The sequence below is a fragment of the Zonotrichia leucophrys genome, chromosome 2 (assembly GCF_028769735.1).
Source record: "Zonotrichia leucophrys gambelii isolate GWCS_2022_RI chromosome 2, RI_Zleu_2.0, whole genome shotgun sequence".
Taxonomy (NCBI): Eukaryota; Metazoa; Chordata; class Aves; order Passeriformes; family Passerellidae; genus Zonotrichia; species Zonotrichia leucophrys.
The window spans coordinates 66477666-66500118 of record NC_088171.1 but is presented as its reverse complement, the minus strand read 5'-3'; the positions used below and the strand labels follow the sequence as shown (position 1 = coordinate 66500118).

General features: G+C 38.2%; 1 protein-coding gene across 2 annotated transcripts in view; it reads right to left on the bottom strand.

Annotated features, from left to right (window-relative positions):
• LOC135444110 (uncharacterized) overlaps positions 1-22453 on the bottom strand; it is a 51570-nt gene that overhangs the window by 6085 nt on the left and 23032 nt on the right. Inside the window, exon 4 of one of the 2 annotated variants that reach the window (XM_064705299.1) lies at positions 4927-5136. In XM_064705299.1, coding sequence (XP_064561369.1) covers positions 4927-5136 — 210 coding nt within the window. The remainder of the gene's footprint in view (positions 1-4926; positions 5137-22453) is intronic. The other variant, XM_064705300.1, reaches the window with a different exon arrangement.

Below are 22453 nucleotides of genomic sequence, written 5' to 3'. Positions count from 1 at the left end.
AAGCCTTTTCTTATAAAGGTAAAAATGCTAGATGTTTCCAAGCTGTAATTTAGCATTAGTGTCAAGATTGCTTCAGAAAATAAGCTACGGTTACAGTTTCATTCTTTTTAAGTGTCACTCAGCATACCATATCTGATCTTGTATTCAAAATAAACTTATATGATTTTATTCACTTTTCCAGAAGTGCAGGAGGGTTTAGACATAATTTATAGCATATGGATTGATGTAAATAGCTTAAACTAAGTAATTGGCTAGTCACCTATGCTGTCTTATCCTATTACTGCTAGGTACTTTTCAAGTAATTAGGGAAAACAGATCTCTTTTATCCAGTAAGTTTAAATTGGATGAATCCTTGACATTTGTGAAGGCTTATTTGATAGATAAAATCATGCTATACAAAAACTTCCCCTACAATGCTGAGGTTTACTAGGCCTATAATAAGAAACTGATTTTTTGTTGAGTTAAAGTGACTTATCTTTGCCCTTTTAATAAGAAATCAACTCCAGTCAGCAAAAGTTGAGATAAAAATCACCAAGTTGGCGTTATCACCATGAAGACAGCAAACACGTACCACTACCATTAACTTTTCTGTGCATCGATTTCAAATATGTTTAAAATGTTAAAATTCAATAATTTCCTTTATATTACAATAACATCAGATTAATGAACACCGAAAAGCATGAAAAGTGATTTATTTTGGGAAGGTCATTCCTTGGTTAGCCAACAGTTAAATTGAATTACTATAAAGGGGAAATATATTATAGGTAAAAAGGAAAATGGTTTTTACTGCATGTGAATTCTGTGAGTTTTACAATGCTTATGATAAAAAGACTGCACCTACAAGTTTAACCTCTACAATTTTTATGTTGCACATTCAAAAAAAATCTTTTTATTTAACATGTCTAGGGCAATTTAAACATGTCACCTTGTACTTAATGCTCCTTTTAAAACAGTTAGTTTTACCTCATCCCTATGAAACCTATAAAACTACTTTTCATACCAGACATGAAATTTCTAGCTATACCAGGAAATCTGGACCTTTAATGGCAATACCACACAAAAAGAAATAAGTATTTTAAAGAAGGTATTACTTAGAGGACATTTATTCCTAGCTAGTGTCCTTCTGTACACAGTACTTGCAAACTGGCTTTGCTTGCTGGGGAAAAAAAAAAAAAAAGAAAGAAAGGTAATTATTATTAAAGTGAGTTTTGGCTCCTTGGATAAAATTAGGTTCACATTGAAGTAATTTGCTGGATTAGGGCTATGAGAAAATCTTGAATCTTGCTTTTACTGAAGTATAAAAGAGTAGGATGAGGCTGTAAATATGAAGTGAGTTCCTTATGAGCATCCAAGGACTTCACAGCAAGATTATACAAAATTCCTCGTATGCCTGTCAAAGAATATCTGCAGATACAGAAACATATCTGAAGTTATAGTAAGCAAGAGCTGAACACATGAACCTGAGGTAGAATTTGGCCTGGTGATTTCAGTGCTCTTCTCATGTTCCTGGGTTTGGCAAGAGAATCATTGCCTCAGATCTCACCAGCCTGCACACACCCCTCAGTTAGCTGAATGCAAGAATATACTGCTTATGCTAGTGGTGCCCTCTGAACAATGCCTATATTTGCACATACTTTTTCAAATTAATTATAATTCCTGTGTTGTTTTCTACCAAATAGCTCATTTCCTCCTATTAAACATATTATTTTTGAAGAACACCCACCAAAACCCACCTACCCATCATGCTGTAAATGGCACAAAGCATTAAATATCTGATGGACAGATCTTAGTCCCCAAATGCCTAAATTCATGAGGTTCCACTGTAGTATTTAGGAACAAATGTTATGGCTCTTTCAGTTGTGATTCCTGAAACTTACAGAAATTATAAGTCAAAGTCTTTTCATTTTGCTGTCTTGAGATTAACATGCCTTCAGAGTTCCTCAATAAAAGTGAACAAACCAGCAAAAATTTACACTGAAATAATTACATTTTCATCTTTGATATGTCACTGCAATAAGAAGGAGGATTGTTTCACAGGAAGAAGGTGCATGTAACCCCCAGTTCCCAGATGCTGCTGAATTTCTCCTTGCATTCTGCAGTTGTACAGAGCACTAGCCCATCCAGAAGAACAAAATGAGTGAAAACTGATTGTTTTCTTACTCTGTGGACACTGCAGACGAGGTAGATGTATATACAAAGGTAGGGCAGGTCACAATTGCCAGAGACCACCCCTGTTCTTACAGGTCTTGTTCCCACAGTCCCAACACAACATTTCATACAAATATCTAGTCTCTGGTGAGGAGAAAGAGGCTTGCTGATCATGAAGAAAGAAGAAAGGCAGCTGTCATTTTTATGACAGAATGTCTTAGAAGTCTCCCGGTCTCCTATGACAGGGAAAGAGAATAGATCATACTCTCTGCCCTCACCAGTGTGGAAGAAAAGCCTTCCCTCCTTCACCATTGCTAGAAAAGTGAGGAGAGGAATGAAAAGCAAAATGCAAACTCATCTTGCTTCTTTTGATGAGGTGTTGTACCCATTTCAGAATAAAACAGGTAAGATTATGAAATTATATTATGTAGGTAGATTTTTAGTAAAGGGAAATCTTATTTACACCAATGAGTGATCCAATGGAAGCTGATTAAATTTAGAATAACAGGAGACTTCTGACCAAACAGATTATAGGGATCCAGAAAAATCTTTCCATTGAGTCACTGGGAGCAAAATTTAGTTTACCTGACCCTATGACAGACCAGGTTTACATAACTAAATCACCTGAGTCTTTAGAACTAGCTCTAGATAGCCAAACTGAAAGTGCTTATACACAACAAATTGTCAACAGAGGGAGCAAACTGAAAATATTATTCCAAGAAGCCCAGCTGCCTTTCATCTCCTACACTTTTACAAACTATACATAACATTGCAATGCACCCTTCAGCTCCAAAACAATTTTCTAGCCCCACTCAAGTACCCCTGCTTGTCTAGCTGCAGTAAAGGGTAAAAAAAAAATAAAGTTCCTGAGGGGTGACAGCAGCAAAGAGTAGTAAAGCTCAGGTGTATTTTTCCCCATGGCAGCAAACTTCTCATTTGTCAGTGTATAGTTTTAAAATTCATTAAATATTCCTAATTTGGAACTGAAGTAGAAAGCCCTGACCTATAAAACACACAAATGTATAATTACATCTGTTATCAGCTAAATGTAAGATCTGTATATGGGCTTTACTGCAATTATTAGTTAAGCACATTTCTTACATGTAATTGCATTTAGATCTACAAGTAAAAATGCTGTAAAGCATGCATTGATCTCCTAAATTAGATGTGCAGCTTTCAAGACAATGAGGAAGACTCAGTCATGAATTTTAGGGATAGGCTATGTTATGATCTGGTGTGGGAAACTAAGGAGAAGTGGCTTCAGCTATCCACATTATACATTGCTTACTTTGTGGATGCTGGAAGCTTCTCAAAAGCTCACCTGGGAATACAAAACTACCTCATATGAGAACACATTTCTTCTCTCTCAGAAGTACAAAACAGATTCACATTAATGAACTGAAACAGGGCACTGGATGAGGATTGCCTCAGGTGTTCAAAGACCCTCCTTCCAATGCCTGGTGGAAGCTGAATTAAATCTCACCACTGAAAAGCTGAGGAAAATGTAACTGGGAAAAACCATTCTGCAAAAAGGTACATTTGTAACAGGCAGAAAGTAGGAGTTGGGCTGCCTGGTTGACCTCCAACATGGAAAAGGTGTTTTAGCAAAAGTCTAGGCAATTATTCACATTAGGAGTTTCTTCAACAGATTTGGGCACCTGGATTTGCCAGTTTCTTTGTTCCAGTAATTGGGTTCTACTTCATGTAGGCCACATGCCTTCTCTTGTTTTCTTTGGCCAGCTTGAAGACTCTGGTGTCTTCACTCTGGTGAATCACAAGTTCCCCAGGCAGAAAATTATGTTTGAAATCCTTGAGGACAGTTTCCTTTAAATTAAATTTTCTTTAAAAAGCCAAGTAGGGCAAAGACATTAAGAGCAAAATCTTTAATGAAGAAAACAGCCTTGAACCAGTAACCAAAGGAGCAGAATGCAATGTTTGCCTCATGCTGGAAAGACATATTCAAATCTTCACCTTAGAAGTGTGCAGATGAAAACATTGTGTTTCATCATCACTTGTGCCAAGTTCTCTGTGATGATGCTCCCACTTCTTATCTGGGTAGGCAAGGTAATATTCTTTGACTCTACTTTCTCTTAAATGCCAATCTCTTTTTAAGAGTCTCTCAACACAAGACCAAAGGCAAAAAGGAAATGTTCTTCTTCAAAGCACTTAGAACAAAAATGGCAAAGCAATGAACAAAATGCAGCCCATGAAACAAGTAATGGGTGATACATCTCTTTAATAACATCCTGTATTGTATTTTAGTGCACAAGCTGCTGAAGTGCTGACAACATCCAAGATTCAATCTAAAACATACAAGATGCCAGTAGGTAATCTAACCGTGCCTTAGCTCTGTGAATCTGAGTACAAACTAAGTGAATGGCCATACTTGTAGTAATAGCTGCCTGTTAAATGTGCACATTTCTTACCTTGTATATTTATATATATATATATATATAATAATTCCTGTACAGAATGAACTTTTGTGGTTCTAAGTGATATATATTTATAAATAATCTCAATGTGTGTAGTTTCAATGTATATCTTACATAATTGCCTTTAAATGGCTCTATAAACAATCCGAAATTGCTACTTTGCACTGCAAAAGCATTAACTCATTGATTATACACTTCTCTTCAGGAGTGAGGTCTTCCTACAGCTTTCAGTGTGTATTTGAGGCAGGGTCAGGCACGGCCTATTTTCCTCTTTTGGCTGTGCCTAGCTCTGCAATGCATCCCTTTGCCTCCAAAATGTGGCAGCGAGGAGCCTGCTCGGACCTACCTCGATGATAGCCCCATCAGGCAGCCTGAGGAAGCGCCTGTGGAGCTCCTGGAAGCCGCTGAGGTGAACCGTGTAGACACAGACGTGGACAGTGGTGCTGCCTTCCCAGCTGGCTGCGGCGTGGGGCATTTCATGCTGGCGCTGGAGGTCACAGCTGGAGCCACCAGGCTGGCTGGCGAGGTCCTTCCAGATGTAATCAGACACTGCCACCTAGTGAAAGAGAGCCCCCCGCCCCCCGGACACGGCACACACACAGAGCCCCCCGCCCCCCACCAAAGGAACATATTTAATTAACTTCTGGCAAGAGCTTAACCGATTTAAAATGATTTTACAATAAATCTGCAAAGCCTGTACCATATGCAGCGCCTGCACACAGTTCTCTACTACATATTTTTTTTATGACATAGATCTAAATAGAGGAGATAGACAAATCCCCAGTGTATATTCTATAAAGTTAATTCTGCACAGATGAAGCTGTAATTGACTCCTGTATTAACCAAAAGTAGGGAGATCGAGCAGGGTAGGTTAAACAATAAAATGGCAATGCTGATTAAAAAAAAAGAAAAGCTTCCCAAGAATTTTGTGAGCGAGTATTTGTATTCCTCTCTCTTTGAGAAGCCTTTGCTCCTGTACCCACAAGCACTTTTTAGTCTCTGATCTCTGTATTATATTAAAATAACCTTGTGCTGCTAACTGAATTGTAGATGAGGCAGAGTAAATTAGGTGTATTTTAGGGCATTGTGTAAAGCTAGTTTATTAACAGTTACCTAGCTTCCTAGTTTGCTCTAAACATGTTTGCTTTGGTAGGTTTTGTATCTCCCTACATCAGTCAGAATTTCCATTTAGCCTTTATCCTGTTAATTCTTTACACAGTCCAGTTCATTCTTTACACAGAATTCAAGACCTCAGATGGATCATGGCACAAGGCTTAAGCACGCTTTATCCTTAACTAGAAATGATGATGAGAAGCATTATTTTTATACTTCCCCTGAAGTGCAAACATAAGCTTTTTAACCCTCACTTTTGCAAGACCTTTTCGTCATTCATTTTCTCCCATGAGATGCTACTCCTGTTTGTGGAAGAAAGGGATTGGTGATATTGCTACATCCTTACAATACATCAGCATGCTCTTCCCTAACATTTCTATTTAATGTAGACAAAATACCACTTTTGCTGGCCTAGCATATGCTTTTTCTTTCAAGAATGTGTATTACACTGGCAGAAACGACTGGAACTTACTCACAAAGCTAGCTAAAGAAAAGCTCTCATTTAAGATCAGTACATCATAACCTTCTTGTGCATAGTCTTGCTTTTAGTTTTTGCTGAAATGAAGAGGTCAGATTCTTACAAGAGACCGCAAAAACCAGATACAAATTTTTGCCCTCACTTGGGAAAAGTTAGATTTAGCTCAGTTTGCTTGTGTTCCAGTTCACATTTCCTCAGCTGTTCTTACGCATTACGAGGAATCCCATAACTAGCACAGTGTGCCAATGCCACAATCCTGACGTGCATGCTGCTATTATGGGACACTGCCTTAGGAGAGGATTTGTTTTAGGTGAATTAAGAAAGCAAGAACATGTATAGGAAATTATCTCCAACTCTTTTCCAGGAACAACAGAACAATAGGATGCTTCATTTTAGCACCAGCTTCCATTTACATCAGCCCTAATAATTTTTTTTTACATTTTAATGAAAGGAAAGGTCTTCTGAAATTAAGAATAAAATAAGGACAGTCTGAATCTTCCACACCAAAGTCTCTAGGGTTCAAAGGCTTTCATTCAGGACAACATATTAGGAACATACAGCAGCCATAAGGACAGGACAAGGCCTGTATTTTCTTCTGTCTTACACACAAGACACATCCCTGCATTACACAGTGCTCCATAAGAATTAACATGGTCAGTAGTTTCAATAAAGCAGGAAGGCAACATCCACTGGTACTGTGTGAGCACAGAGGAGCAGCTGCAAGAGCTGCCACACCACAGCCCCTGCAGTGGTTACCCTCCTCTCTCATCCCAGTGTCTCACTACTAGAACTTCTAACCTGTCCAGTTCAAGAGCATCAAGGCTTTCCTGGCCTCGTGTCTCCTCCCTGATCTAGGGTAAGATAAATGGTTGAGAGACCCAGCTCAGAACTTCAGTCTACAGGAAACACAGCAAACAGGATGATTTCTGTCACAATCCTCCTTTTATGCTAGAGGCATTTTTCCCTGCATTGCTCGCTTCTTTTCTTCAAAATTTTCTTCCCTCCTGAATCAGTCCCATGCTTTCCCCTGCGTCTTGTCTGACCTTCATCTTATCTCACTTTCAGTGAATCTGCTTGTTCTTCTCTTGTGCTTGTCCCTATCAACTAACAGAGGGCTTATTTACTGTGTGTTTTGCAAGCCATGGATATGAACACCACATGCTTCTTTTCAGCTCTGTTTGGCCTGTTTGAGCTGTGAGCTGTGGGGGCAGTAATAAGCATTCTGTACTTGTCCCGCACAGGGAAGAGCATGGACCTTCCACTACTTTCACACAAATAAATTATCACCTATTTTTTCAATCAATGCCAGATCTGAGTGTAATTTACAACACTCAGATGGTAATGTGGGGAAACCCAAGCCATGTTACTCAAACCTTTGTGTCTGAACAAACCTTCACCTTGCCAGGGCAAAGACTTTCTTTGGAAGTTCTTGACTCTAGGTGCCATTCCCAGGCAAAAAGGGGAATATCCATATCCATATCGGACCAGATATAGCATCAGAAGTCCTTGTCTTCCTCCCCAAGAACAGACAGTTCTGCAGGATAGTGGGAGTAAACAAACCCATCTGATCTGTTGTCACATTTCAAGATCTGGTGAACTCCCTCTGAGGACATTGATGTGACTAGTCAAAAGAACATGAGAACATGATAATATTGTTCTGCATGTCCTCTTCCCATCCCTCCTGTCATCGTCCCCCCCAAAAAAAAACCAAAACAAAAACACAGACTGCTCATCTGACAACTGAAAGAGACAAGGCACAGCCAAAGCTGATGGTGCTGCGGTGAGTTGCATAGCCTTGGTCTGGGGTCGGCACTAGAAAGGAAGGAAGGAGGACCCTTCACTGGAGCACTGTTCATTAACTCTTCCTCAAATCACCTGGTAGTGGGAGTTTCCCTGAAGTCAGGCTCTTCAATATGTAGCAAGGAAAGAGGAATATAGCATTTGTATACCACTTCCAAGAAGGAGGAACAGCTCTGTTTGTGGCTGTGGATTTAAAGACCCTTTTCAATTCCCTCCTTGCTAGCACCATCTGAAAGTATTTGGCAGACAGATGTCCACTGCCTTGAAACTCTCAAAACACATTTCTGTGAAGTGATAGGTCACTAGAGAGCTGCTGTGGCCTACATAACCAGAAGTAAGCTCCAAAATTAAACTGTACTGTCATCTGAAATTTCTATCATTAAGTTAATCAAAAATGTCCATTCATTTCTACAGGAATACAATATGAGTTAATAAATCCATAGAGACAGGCTAGTCAAGAGACTGTGCATATAGGACATGTCAGAAAAACTGAAGTTAGCAATGATCTAGATTCACAAGGGCTGACAAGAAACCACAAAATGCCAGAGCAATGTACAGTAATCCTTAAATGAAATTCATCTTTCAGCAGAAAAACACATTAAGGATGGTAATTCAATGATAAAAGAGGCAGGCCAGAACAGGTTCAAATGCTGAATATTTCACAACATAACTTAATTAAAGCGGGACTGTGAGGCTGTTAATCGCTTTATAATAGTTCAGCTTGAAATGAGGTCTGATGTGCATGCCCTTATAGTTTATTTGTTTATATTATTATAATCATAAAATGTTATGTCGACCTAATGCAAATGTACAAGTTTTCATGGGCCTTTATTATGTTGGCAGTTTTTTCTCCTTTTGGTCTTCCTATTTTTGTGCGAGTATGAGAAGGGAAGAACTGGGAGGAAGGGTCATGAATTTAGGTCAGATCAGATGATTCAGTAAGTCTCATGTGGGTTTAAGTCTTATTAATAATTTTAATACATTCTTCCTTGACAACAGTTATTTCAATCACTGCTCCTTTAGCGTACACCGTGACGTAAAAATGCAGGTTTTTAAGAGAGTGGAACACATTTCTCCTACAAAAAAGGTAAATTATTTCAACCCTTTGGAAATTATAGTGTGTAACCTAGAAAAAAAACAAAAATACATTTGTAATACAAATAAAAATGTATTTTGTTGTATAAATGTATTATGCCACACAAGTGTAGAGAAATACGTTATTGAAGCACAACACATTTTAAACACAAATATATTTTTAAATTTAAATTTAAATTTATATATTTATATTTATTATATATATTATATATATTATATATATAATATTATATAATATTTATATATTATATAATTTTAAATTTATAAATTTAAATTTATAAATATATTACAGAACTGAGGCACAGCCAACTATAATTACCAATATTTCGGAGGTCAGGGTACAGAAAATGCCATGCTAGTGTGTAAAGGTACTATGATGTTTTCTATTGTTTGACAGTTTTTGTGAAAGACGAAAGAATATTTCCTCAGATTTTCTGAGGTGCAGTGAGAATGAGAGGAAGACTGACTTCTAGTGTCTTTAAAAAAAAGACATCAGCATGAAAAAGCTCTTTTGAAAAGTTGAGGAATATACCTGTAAGTCCAAACACTTGATTATAATTAGTACTGATTCTTAACTCTTTGCAGCAGCATTATTATTATTAACAACATCATGTGAATCAATTCCAGGCTCATGCATTGCAAAATGTATAAAAAAACTGCTTGAAAACAGCATTCAAAGAAAACACATAAAATGAGTAAAATGGACCAAATCAACCAATTGAGAATGAGTGAAACTGAACGCTGGTCATGACAAATAATTAGCAAAAGTTACAAGCCGTTAACTTAGTCAAAAGGGCAGAAGAGTGTTGAAATGATAGGGGGAAAAAAAGACATCAAAAGTCAAGGGTGCTGTATTTACTTCAAGTAACTTTCATAAACATGGTAAATGCATTTTCTGTGGTAAGAGTTGTAAATATGGGAATTACTGTCCTGGAGGCAATCTTTGTTAAACCAGCGTAGCTTTACAATTTAAAAAACAAAAGCTGTCTAGTGCTGACCTCTGAGGGAAGCACAGCACCCCTTAAGCATTGCAAACCCCGTTTCTGACAAAATGTTGCTAAAAACCTTGCCAGCAACTCTGGTAAAAGAAGAATTTACATGGAAATATCTAAAAACATCCCTCCTGTCTGTGTCAAAGCCACCTTGGTGGTGTCCAGGTTCCAGTGAGGTTGTCGCTGGACCTTGGTCAGAATCAGATGTGACAGTGGGGAAAGTTTCCAAGCCACTGTAGGAAGGATGGGACACTTTACAAGTCATGAAATTCAACTCTGTTTGAATAAATCGTGAAATTGGAGAAATGGCAAGCAAAGGCACGAACAAGAAAAGCTATTAGGATTGCCAAAAATCATGCCACCACGAGAAGGCCACACCGACACCCCTCATGTTTAACCCTTACATGCACAAAGCACTCACACACATTTATGCACGTGCAGCATGCTTTGGTGGGGTGGCAGCACATGCTCTCGTTCCTGGGTCAATAATGAGCCATGTGAGTGTCTTAGGTTAGCAAAGGCCTTTGTGGGCTCCTGGCAACTCTGCAGAGAGATACCTTGTTTCTAAATCATCCTATTTGTCAACATTATGGACCAGCATAAGGGACCAGTAGTATCCAGGAATTGTTTGTTTCAGTCAAATTATGAATGCCTGAAGCATTGTTGTTACAGTCTTCCCTGATTTATTTAACAAACAGACATGGACAGACTAAATGGTGAATAAAAGGCATATACAGAGAATAACCTCTTTGTAAATGACTAAGGAGAAATCCCAGAATAGATTTATGGAAAGCTGCTTAGCACCATAGCACTAGGAAACAGCAGCGGGTCTTTTTGTTTGTGATTTGCAATAGCATCCTATTCATGGATATGTCCAGTGAGCAGCAATGCAGATCTTTTCTTGGGAGTGATTTTCATCTCCTGCTTTTAGAAATTACGAAGTGCAGCCACATATTCTTTAGCTACACTACACACATTGCTTGTGTAGCCTGCTGCTCACCATCCCATTTTTTCAGATCTCAATCTTTTGTGATTTTAAGTGTCCACACTTCAGTCACCCATTAAAAAAATAAAAATGTAGAAATACTCTCTTCCAAACAATAATAAATCGGGGGGGGGGGGGGTCATCTCAAAAATTAATTCAAGGAAAACTGATATTCAATGAAGCAAAAACCTTGGTGAGTAAAAATTAAAGGCCACAGCTTTCTTGCATTTCCTTGTGCATAGCAGTGTCTTTGTCCATTGATTTGCCCTAAGGAAAGGAGATAAAGTACATTCCCTTCCTACTCCAGAGAATCCTGCTATATTCCGAGCCCCGAGTGGGTTTGGTTCAGATGGGCAAGGGAAATCTCTCTCCATGCCTCATTTCCCAAATTTTACAAGGGATGCTGGAATCAGTTACTTAAGAAAGCATCTTCAGTAACTTCAGACAGACAGGATTTTATATACAAAAGTGTTTAGGAAAAGTTATTTTCCTTATGGAAGTCAGGATTTTAATGCACAAAAGGGCATATCTGTGTAAATGAGTGTCTGCTATTCATTATCTGCTCATCAACATTTGTTATTCATTACTCATGTGTTTACAAATGTAATGCAGTCAGAAAGCAGAAATAATACTATATGACTTTGGTGACCAAAAATACACCAAAAACAACAAATAGTAAATAGATCCATGGAGCAGTTCATCTTATGGGATACAATTTGCCCACAGAAAACATTCTGTGAAAAATTTGTGAAAATAACCCTGACAGATCTGTAAGTTACAATGCAGTTCAAAACTAATGTGTAAACAGAAAACAAAGGAGCTAAGTTTGTCAATTAATTTGTTGGCAATGAGCATTTTATTTTTACTGTTTGGAACTGATTAAATGCAGAAAAAAAGATAGTTAAAAGAAACAAGTCCATGTTCACAGATTTCATTCAATTTGTCTTTGTGAATTCAAGATGTATGTCTGGGAATAAGACAGGCTTTTATTCACCTGTGACTGACATCAGATGGACAGATCTTTTCCTAGCAGCAAAATGTTTTTAAACCTGTATCATTACATGGACAGTAAATCAGCTGAGAACTTAAAATTAAAATACATTGGACTAGTGGCTTCTATTTGCATTCTCTTCAGCTTCAGAAAATTTCCTCCTATGCAGGCAGTGGCATAATGTATGCTTGTGCTAGTGGGGTTGAGAAATGGTGCTCTTGTGGAAGGTGCCTTTTGAATTTTAATTTATGTTTTCCTTTTTTTAATTCAAAGAATAGTGAAATTGCAGTAAAGTTTTACTAAGTACCAAAATGTTCCTAGTTTGCTTGTTTAGATCCAGCTTTCTTTTGAAGCAGATGGAAGGAGGCTAGGAAAATGAAAGTGAAACAAAAATTTAAACACTTTTAGTAAAACATATGTGAACATCTGTGAAGGGTGGTTGTCTTCTTATAGAAATACTGTAATTTTGCTCTGATCTTTCAGTAACCCTAATAAGTACACTGACTGCTCCAGCACAGATGTTAATTATTAGCAAACATTTACCACAGAAGTATCTAGAATCTCTCACTCACACTGCAGCCCCATTGCTTCAGCACTGTAGGGACAGGTAGAAATGGGCTGCTGGCAGAACAAGGAGTTAGCAGCCTGTGTTGAGATCAGAGGACATTTATGTGGCTGCTTGTTTTAACTGCCCATAAATTATCTCTCTCTGATTCTCCAGATAATCACCAGCAATCAGATTCTTTCTTGCAGACATCACTGCAGAAATAGGCCATGGAGGAAGAACTGAAAAAAAAAGGTTTCACAAACACCTCCCTGGCAAGGTGTTTGTGAAAGAGTAGTGGAGGGGCCTGACATATTTTTGTAAGCTGTGGTGCTAAAGTAAATGCTGGTTTCAGTATGGAAAAGAAGGAAGAAAATTAGGAAGGCAGAGGTTTGGGTATTCCTTTGTGATTAAGATTGACGCTTACCATTCTCATGTCATCCCCTCTGCCTTCTTCACTCCAAAAATGATTTTTCTGCCTCCATAGGGCCAGCATCCCAATTGCAAGCTCATCAGAAACTAAACCCAAAGTGCCTCAACTGCTAAGGTATTTCCTTGTCAGTTTACTCTTTCCTGCGCCAGGGTTTTGTTTTAGACTCTTGCAAACAGTTTAACCATGCCTGGAATTGATGCTTCTCTAGAAATCTAGGAATGGAAATCCTAGAGCAAGTAGCAAGTAGAGATAAAGAGTTAAAGGCTCAGAGCAGTTTGCATGAGCCTTCAACAGAGTATGCAAACCAATTGGGTCTGCCACACTTGCAAAAGTAACTTGCAAGATCAGGCTGTCTCCCAAAGCTCTCTGAGTGTACCAACAGCCTCTCAGCAATGTCTTCTTCCCTGCTTCAGTTAAGAAACCAGATAACAAGAGTGCTTCTCACATTATTTTCCACTTCTGGCACATTATTGCAAAAACGGCCCCTTTGTGGTATTGCAGCAGTTTTGTCTTCAGTTCAAGCAGAAACCATAAAATGTACAAAAACCAAAATTATAAACAAAGCAGAAATGACTGCTAGCAACCCTAAGAAATGTTTATGGTACAGCTTAAAGTTTTGTGCAAAGGTGTGGTATGATTTTATGAATGAACGAAAGATACTGTTCGCATTTGATTTTACCTTAACTAGTTTACTTTTTCTGAATTAAAAGTTACTGTCTGAGCTATCCAGAAACAATTGCATTGTATTACTGAATTTGATGCGCTTGGTTTGTAGAAAAATGGTTTAGTCTACTGTGACCAATTGTCTATTATAATAAAGCTTATTATTAATGGAGTATACTCTTATATCCTTATTTTTTCCTTCTCAGAAGATAGCAGAGTTCAGCATCCGATAAACATGTAAATTGCATTTTTCTTTTCACACAGGACAGATTTCAACTTCTGAACCAGCAGTCAACAAAGATTCCCCCAGCTGCTAGGGAAAAAAAAAAAAAAAAAAGTAAGTATTTGTGAAGAAAGGCATAATAAGATCAGAGGGAAGCCTGTCATAAAAATGCACATTGCATAATACATGATGGATCAGTTCTATTATTTAACTTTTGCATAGATATAACAATACAGAGATATGCTAACCATCATAGTCAGCATTAATTTACAGTGGGAAAAATAATTAGAATCTCACTTTTTCTGAAGAATGGAGTGAAAATGTAAACAATGCTTCCCTCCAGGCAAGTGCTTTATCAAGTTGACAGGTGCATTTGAATTTCCATGGGTGGGGGACATAATAGGTTATTTATGTGTCATTTTAATAGAAAGGCCCAACCATCAAGATGGACAGGAGACTTTATCAGTACTGCTGTTTTCAACTAATCCACCAATTTAATACCCCATGAAAATACCTGCAACAAAACCTGGACATTTTTCTTTTCCACTCCATTATAGGCAAATCAATATGGGTGCTATTCATCTCAAATCTTTGGCTCAGCAGGTGCCCACTACACAGAGCTCCTCACAACACTGGTGCACTGGCACAGCCACATAAACATAGACACTTTGACTTCTGGTGCCATCAGTGACTCCACAATAGGATCACAACAGTGCACTTGGATCACTAGTTTGCCCCTACACAGAAGTAAGCAACCAAAAAATCTTTTTTCTAGGGCTCTTTTTGTTCTTGTTTTGGTTTGGTTTTGAGAAGAAAAAATCCAGCACAATTTTTTTTAAGTTTCTGATTATGATAATTTTATCTGAAGTAGCCACTCACTAATTTTCATAAAGAGTATATTCCTGGCTGGAGAATAGCCACATGACAGAAAAACATTATACAACTTCTGGCTGTAATGTGTTTATTTACACAAATTTGCCATGAAAAAGAAAGATGCCAAAGTGTGTACTCCAGTCACACCTTCTTGGGCATTAGCTCTGATAAATGCTGCCTTTTTTTGTTCTGTGTAGGGAGGGCTGTGACATTGAGTGACACACAGGCCCAGTGTGACCCAGGGTAAATTTGGGGTGATGCTGCAATTTCTTCTTCCCCTTCCCTCCTTGATATTGCCATCTGTATGAGTATAGGTTCCCTTTTACTTATCTACACAGCTATTGCTGTCACATTTTTAACACACAGCATATTCTGATAGCCTCCCAGTCCTTCACTGGTATATGTGTGTGTGTGTGTGTGTGTGTGTGCACAGTCAGAATCGGCCTGATCTACACCAGAAAAAAAAAGTATTTTCTATTAAGGAATTCTTAAAAAAACCCAACCATTTTTGAGAGCTGAAGGTTTCCATTATTGCAAGTCCATCATCCTCTGTGTGCAAAAGTCCAGCTTGCAGATTCATGACCCACCAAGGTCTACATGGACTGGAAGACAGTCCCCAAGGAGCTTGAAATTATTTGAAATAGATCTAAGGAGGATAGAGGTAATGAGATCATCCACCATTCCCATGTCCACTCAGAAGTGTGCTCTAGCTCACTGTATTATCTCTGTAGAGATAATTCTTTTCTAACTCAGGCAGGTACAGCTCCAGAGATGTTTCAAGTATGTAACTGGAAGTTTCGTTACACCCCGTGGGTAATTCCTCAGACTAGCTACTCCTGAAACTTTTTGCAAAAGCAAGCAATTCTTAAGGACATAAACTTGATTAAAACCAGACCTGGGACATTTCCTATGCTCAGTCTTTCAGTCTGCAAAGCTCATGAATCCCTGTGGTTAATTAGGAAATATTACTCATAGTAAAATCCAGTTATAATAAAATGTATTTTGCCCAAACACAGCATCTTAATAAGTTTCAGGAATAGTCATTCCCCCATTTTTCTCCTACAGCTTCTAGTCTGGTGACCATGTTTTCTGGTAGGAGTACAATGCCACTGGTCCCACTAGCAGAGAGGGACTGCATACTGTCCTCTCTCCTGGGGGTCACTGAGGCACCACAGCAGCGAGGTTGGAGGCCAGATGAAATCCCCTGGGAGCAGTGCCAAGCAGTGCTTGCACTGCACTGGGACGAGGGAAGGGAGCCCTGGGAAAGGCACAGTCTGGGAGGGCATAACTTGAGCCCACAGTTCACAAGAGGGGGAGGTAATATCCCTTTCCTGTGTGAAGACTCCTTATAGTCCACTCATATATTACCTCAAGAGGTATATTACAAATGGTAAAGTGGGGAAAAGAAACCCAATAAATTAGTCTCAACTGATATATTAAAAGGTGGCTTAGTCTGGGTAGAAGACTATAATAGCAAAGAGACCAAACTGCAGTATGCTGGGTTGGGAAACCAAACAGATCTGGGAGTCTAAATTTTAGCAAAGTTTTACACAAGTATCAATTTTTTTCTCTGCTTGGATAGCAACTCCTTCCACAAATCATATAAGGAATGCAAGCAGTTCACCATCCTCATTACATCAGTCAGTGGACACTGAGCAGGAAGATGACTGTTTACTCCCTAATGATTTTGCTTCAATTCTGATTTCTTAATATAGCACAGGTTTCTTATCCACTCACAGAACTAATGAAAGCTGTTCTTATTTTATACGAGATTTTTGTTACGTAATGAAGATATAAAAAAAGGTGTACATTGAAAATTACTTTGCTCTGAGTAAAGCTGACTGAGCTTCTGCTACATGGAATACAAAAAATAGCACCTACAAGTGACATATTTACTTTCAAAAGGGCAAATTTTGAGAAAATTATTGGTAAAATTAACAGTAGATTTTTTGAAATATAGATCTGATGTCTTTTCACCATTTATTCTAAGGAAATATGTCTCTTAGAATGAGATTTGTATCGCATTGTATAAATCTTTAATTTCATTGGAAAACATATACTTATCATAATTTAGATAATACACTGAAGTAATTTTATATTTCATTAAAAAATATGTTTTTTGCTTTGCATGTGTGTTTGATTCACTGCATCTCTGGTGCTTTTATGCTGTTGTAACTACTTTGATCAAGTAATATTAGAGTAAGGGACAGCAGCACAGGAATATATCACACCAATATATTTTATGTTAACTATAACCACAACATTTCTGCATTGTCAAAGAATCCACAGAATGATAAGCATAGAAAAAAATCAATCAATTAGTGTATTATTTGAGAAGAAAAGGGGCAAATGTGCCCAAGGGTAGTGTAATGCCTTCTGAAGTTGGCAGAGTTATCACAAACTTGGCTGATATTTTTCAAGGATCGAAAGCACCAAGAGCTGGTTCCTGGGCACTGAAATTACTTTAGATTGATTTAACTGTCCACCTCACTTTTATGGTACATGTAGAAATGTGAGTTTCCAATCAGAACACCATTTCTCAGCTCTTTGCTGGTTCCTTTTCTCATTACATGGGAGGGGGATCTCTTGTGGGAAGGAGTGAACCCCATTCAAAGTAAATCAGAAAATACTCAATATATCTCTTACTCAATACTCAATATCTCTTACTCCAAGCATATTCTGATGGTTTGGTTTTAGAGAAATACTTCCAAAAGGCTGTTGACTTCCAAAGTCTTAGCACATAGAAAATGGGGATGCTCTATCTTTTTCTCAAGCTAAAACATATTTTGAGAAAAAATAATGAGAAAAATATTTTGAGATCTTTTCTGGGAGCTAATCTGGAAAAGATATATTATGAAAACGTATTTCCTTCCATATTAAGGTCACATTTCCTATCATTGCAAGATGATGACCAGTCCTGCTTGACTCTTCTCTTATTTAAGCAGTTTCTAGTCAACTGTAACTTGGATTTCTAGTTAAGATTGCAAAGTAAAGATCAGGCTATGTTAGTATGCAATCACCCATCAAAAGCACTCTTCTGTTTGCCCAGACTCTCTGCTTTCTTGAAGCAGGACCAGCTCCAGGCATAACTAAAGCAGGCAGATGCCTGGGACGTGAGGCTGTCTTCTCCATCTCTTTTGCCAGCAGCAGTGCCCCAGCAGCCGGACTGATGCCTTCTGCTGCAGCCAGGGAAGATCCTCATACTGGGCTGCTCCTCTAGAGACACCAGGACCAGACATAGCTTGGGAGTCTCCATCATAACTGTGATGCAGCAGCCCAAACCACCCTGTCCCTGTGGTCACAGCATCCCATTTTACCTGTGCTGCAAAGCAACCTTGAATTTGAGATGTTGTGGACAAGGACTGATGACCATAGGATTTGTACTTCTGGATTTAGCTAAGAGCAGCCAAGTGCTGTAGTGTCCTGCCTGGCAAAAGCCATTTCAACAGAATGACAATTTGACTCCCAGAATTAGATCTTGTGTGGCCCCTTGGAACTCGAGCTATCTTAACCAGTAAAGTGTGATCTTTAATAACTAATTTTGGAATCCCATTTCTATTTCCTGGGATAACACTAGTATTTGTGAAACAAATGGCCTCTCCAACTTCCAACATAAATGGATTTATATCTACAATAATTCATTGAAATAGAATAGCTGGAAGAACTACTTTAATCTTCTCTGCCTTGAGATGTTGCAGTTCCATTTTCTAGGCTTGTGTTTTCCTCATAGTTTGTTCATACCTCACAGATATATTAGCACGTAATAAATAACCCTTTACTGATCCATTTCTGCACCTGTAACTCTTAGAGACAGTTCTATTTATTTTCTTTCAAAGCTTTCATCTGCACATCAGTATCTTCTGTGTTTTTCTACTAAGAAAAAGGACAGAAGAAAAACCATGCAATTATAGAATCATGGAACTGTTTGGGTTGGAAGGACCTTAAAGGGACCTTAAAGACTATCTCGTTCCAGCCCCCCTGCTGCGGGTAGGGACACCTTCCAATAGACCAGGTTTCTTAAAGCCCCATCCAACCCAGCTCTGAAGAGTTCCAGTGATGAGGCATCCACAGCTTCTCTGGACCACCCATGCCAGTGACTCACCATCCCCACAGTAAAGAATTTCTACCTAAAATGCTCTCAAAAGGTCCACATAACATCCAAGGTAGAAGCATCTCAATTAGGTTCTGGTGCACCATGCAACCTCATGTTCTCACATTCTTCTTTTTGGTTTGGGAATTTCAAGAGCAACTACTTATAGAGTCAGCTACTATGTGGCAAGAAAAAAAGAAACCAAAATAAGCATTGAGCATTGTTACAGTCCAGTTGGTCTCAGGCAGGAGGGAAGATGTGCAATGGGTTGAAACCTCAAACATTGTACAAGAAACTACATCCAAACTAAGAGCTGTGTTATACAACAGGAGGGTTTTAAGTGAACTGGAAAACTACAACTGTACAGCAGAGGAAAGATGCCTAAACACAAATGATTTGAAATCATTATTATCTCTAATGGTTTAAGTTTATTATTGTCAAAAATTGATGAAAAAAAAAAAGAACATGCTTCTTTCATGACTAACTTCTACGCTCTTTTAATTCCACTTCTATACTGGTTACATGTGGGAAGAAAAAGGTACATACCATAAATTTACTACATATTTTATAGAGTGTTTAGGCAGCATTAGATGCTCAGCTACCAAACAAATTACTTGATCTTTGTATCTTGTTCAGATAAAGGATTTAGGCATGGCAAAGAATAAGGCAGAAGCAATTGAAGCGGTATGAACAAACTATGTTGATTTAGAAACCAAGCCAAATAAAAACCATTACAATAGAGTTTCAAAAAGTTATGTTTGCAATTTAAAATACCCATAGGGCAGATCTGACTTACATGACCAACACTTAATGTATAGTACGTGATAAGATGACACATGCAGTTTTGAAACTTGGCAGTAATTCAGAAAAAGAATACTTTGCTGACCATTAACAACTTCTGAGTAATGTATACATTTTTTATAAATGTCTGTAGTTGAGTTCCTGAGTGATTATAGTTATAACAGTGTCTTCTCATGTAATCTTAGGACACCAAAAGCTGCATGGCAAAATGAAAGTAAGGATTAATAAATTACCTCCCTCCATGCTTGTGCTACCAGTTCACTAAATTCACATCCAGCATTTGCTTTCTGCTGTTAAATGCAAATGAAGAGAAGCTGCCACAGATCTATGGGGGTACAAATGATACAAGAACGTGGATTGCACTTTAGTAAAGGGCTTTTAGGGGGGGTTGTATGTGTGTGTGTGAGAGAGAGAGCAGGGAGGAGAAGCAGTATGAGCATTATACTGAAATATTTTAGCATGCTTTAATGCACCTAAATAGTCTCACACAGGGAACTCAAACTAAAATAGTAGGCAACAATGAGTAACCATAGCTTAAAACTGGCAAAGTTTAAATAATATATCAAGATTCAGGGTTGTTGGGTTTTATGTTTTTGTTTGTGGAGGGTTTTTTTTGGAAATGTGTATTTTTCAATGGAGCTGGTACTGACTTGCAGCTGTTTGATATTAGAGTCAAGACCTACCAGCCTTCAAACCTCACATTAGAAACAGACCTTTGGCCAAGTTGTGTCTTCGTTTAGACCTTGGCAACCCTGCTTACATCAGTGGGGGTAATTTGACCTCTCATTTGAATAACGCAGTGCGGTGATATGGTTCTGGTTTGTATTTTCTGTGATTGTTTCAGTCTAAATGCAACAACTCCCAGGATTGTGTGCGAGATGGAAATGCCTTCCAGAGGTAACAGAGGCACAGATACAGGAATCATTTGTCTGATCTGACAAATCATGTGGCAGGCACAGGTCACAGCACCTGGCCAGTCTGGGAACAAGCATACCTGCTAGGGCCTCTCCTTGCACTGAAGGGATCAGAAAAGGTGCTGTGGGTGATGGCAAAGCAGCAGGAACTCAAAACAGAGGGATCAGCTTCCTGGCACAAGTAAATTATGTGCATGTACATGATCTTTTGAATGAAGAAATGCCCCTTCTCTCTCTTCCTCAAACACAGCCAAGTTCTAGAATAAGCAAAATTCAGCCCAGACTAGAGAAAAAAACTTCCAGTTGAAAGAACTGCATTAGAACAGGATTAATGTCATAGGCAATATGCTTCAGCAATCCAATGTAGACATTGTATCATTATTTCTCTGAATTTAGGGAAGTTATGAAAATGGTTGTTTGTGCTCTGAAACAGCTTTTATTCCCTTATGAAAGAAAAAGAAAATGGAGTACTAGAATCCTTCAGCAAATAAGAAAAAGTCTTTGACCTTTGGTAACTTTCAACATCACATGCTTAATACAGATATGAAAAACAAAACATTATGGGGTTGCAAACATGAAAAAATACTGTGAGCTCTCTGTTTATTTTTTTTTTGTTTGTTTATTCCGTAAAACATCTCCTTGCTCAATTGCAGTGATAATGATTTTCCAAAAATGTCTGGGCTGAGAATCTGCATCCTAAGCTTTTAAGTTAGAATCTCTGCCTGGCTGCACATCAGTCAGAAAAACAAACAACAAACTCTAGTCATGATGATGCCACATCACCACAAAAACAGAATGAACGTATTGGAACGGCAGCATCTTTGCCTTATTCAAGAATTTTCATTAGGTTTTGTTTAAACTGTTCAACCTTTCTTGTGCAGGCAGAAAAGAGGTTTGTTCCATAAAACTAAAGAAAAACAAAGCAAAACAATCTTTAAAGCCAAAACACTTAGCTAAATCCATCTCTAAATCCCATTACACATTCAACAAATGGCAATAAGTAACCCCTACTGACCCTAGATGAGGCAATATATGGCACCCCAAGCAGAGTTCCTCCATGGTTAGCCTAAAGGGCACTGTCAAGTTGGAAAATCATAAATCCCTGTCTCTTTGTACACTGCTCAGGCCTTTTCACACAGCTGACCTGCATTTATGACCAAGCCAGAGCTTTGTCGCAATGTCAGAACATATATGAGATTCCAGACCCTTACAACAGACACCACTACTTGCACCATCACCAGTGCAAATGCAAAGATGTTTTTATTTCCTGGAAAATTTGACTCACTTATTTTCATGGTGTTTTGCATTCAGCTTGACAATAAATAAAAATTCAGCAGGCATTTATAGTAAATAATGATGATAGAAATATTGCTTCGCTCTTGATTGCTTACCCTCTGCTGTACTCCTGCATTTGGAGTGCAAACAGTGCAGAAGAATTTTGTGTTTATTAAAAGATTCCAGTATTTTGTTTTGGTTTTGAGGCTTTTTGTTTGTTATTTGCCATTCTTGGTGTTTTTCTCCCTCTTTGTTCCCCAAAAGCCCATTCCATTTGCTTTTATTTTTCATCACAGGGTACTCATTTGGAAGCTATCCAAAGGGTTGATTTCAAGTACTTAGTATCACATACAAATAAATTAACACCAATGAGACATTGAAATCAATGTAGAAACTGCTTTTGTAATGTCTAAAAGCTGTTTATAGCTTCTCAAGATGGATGGATATGAGTGACATCAATCCTGGTTGACATGAATGCTTTTCAGAGTGCAAGCAAAGGAAATTGAGGGTAAAGACTCAAAAACAGTCATAATCCGTTGTCATATCATTCTCACTCATGCACATATGTTTATACTTCTACTTGCAAAAACTTATCAAGAAAAT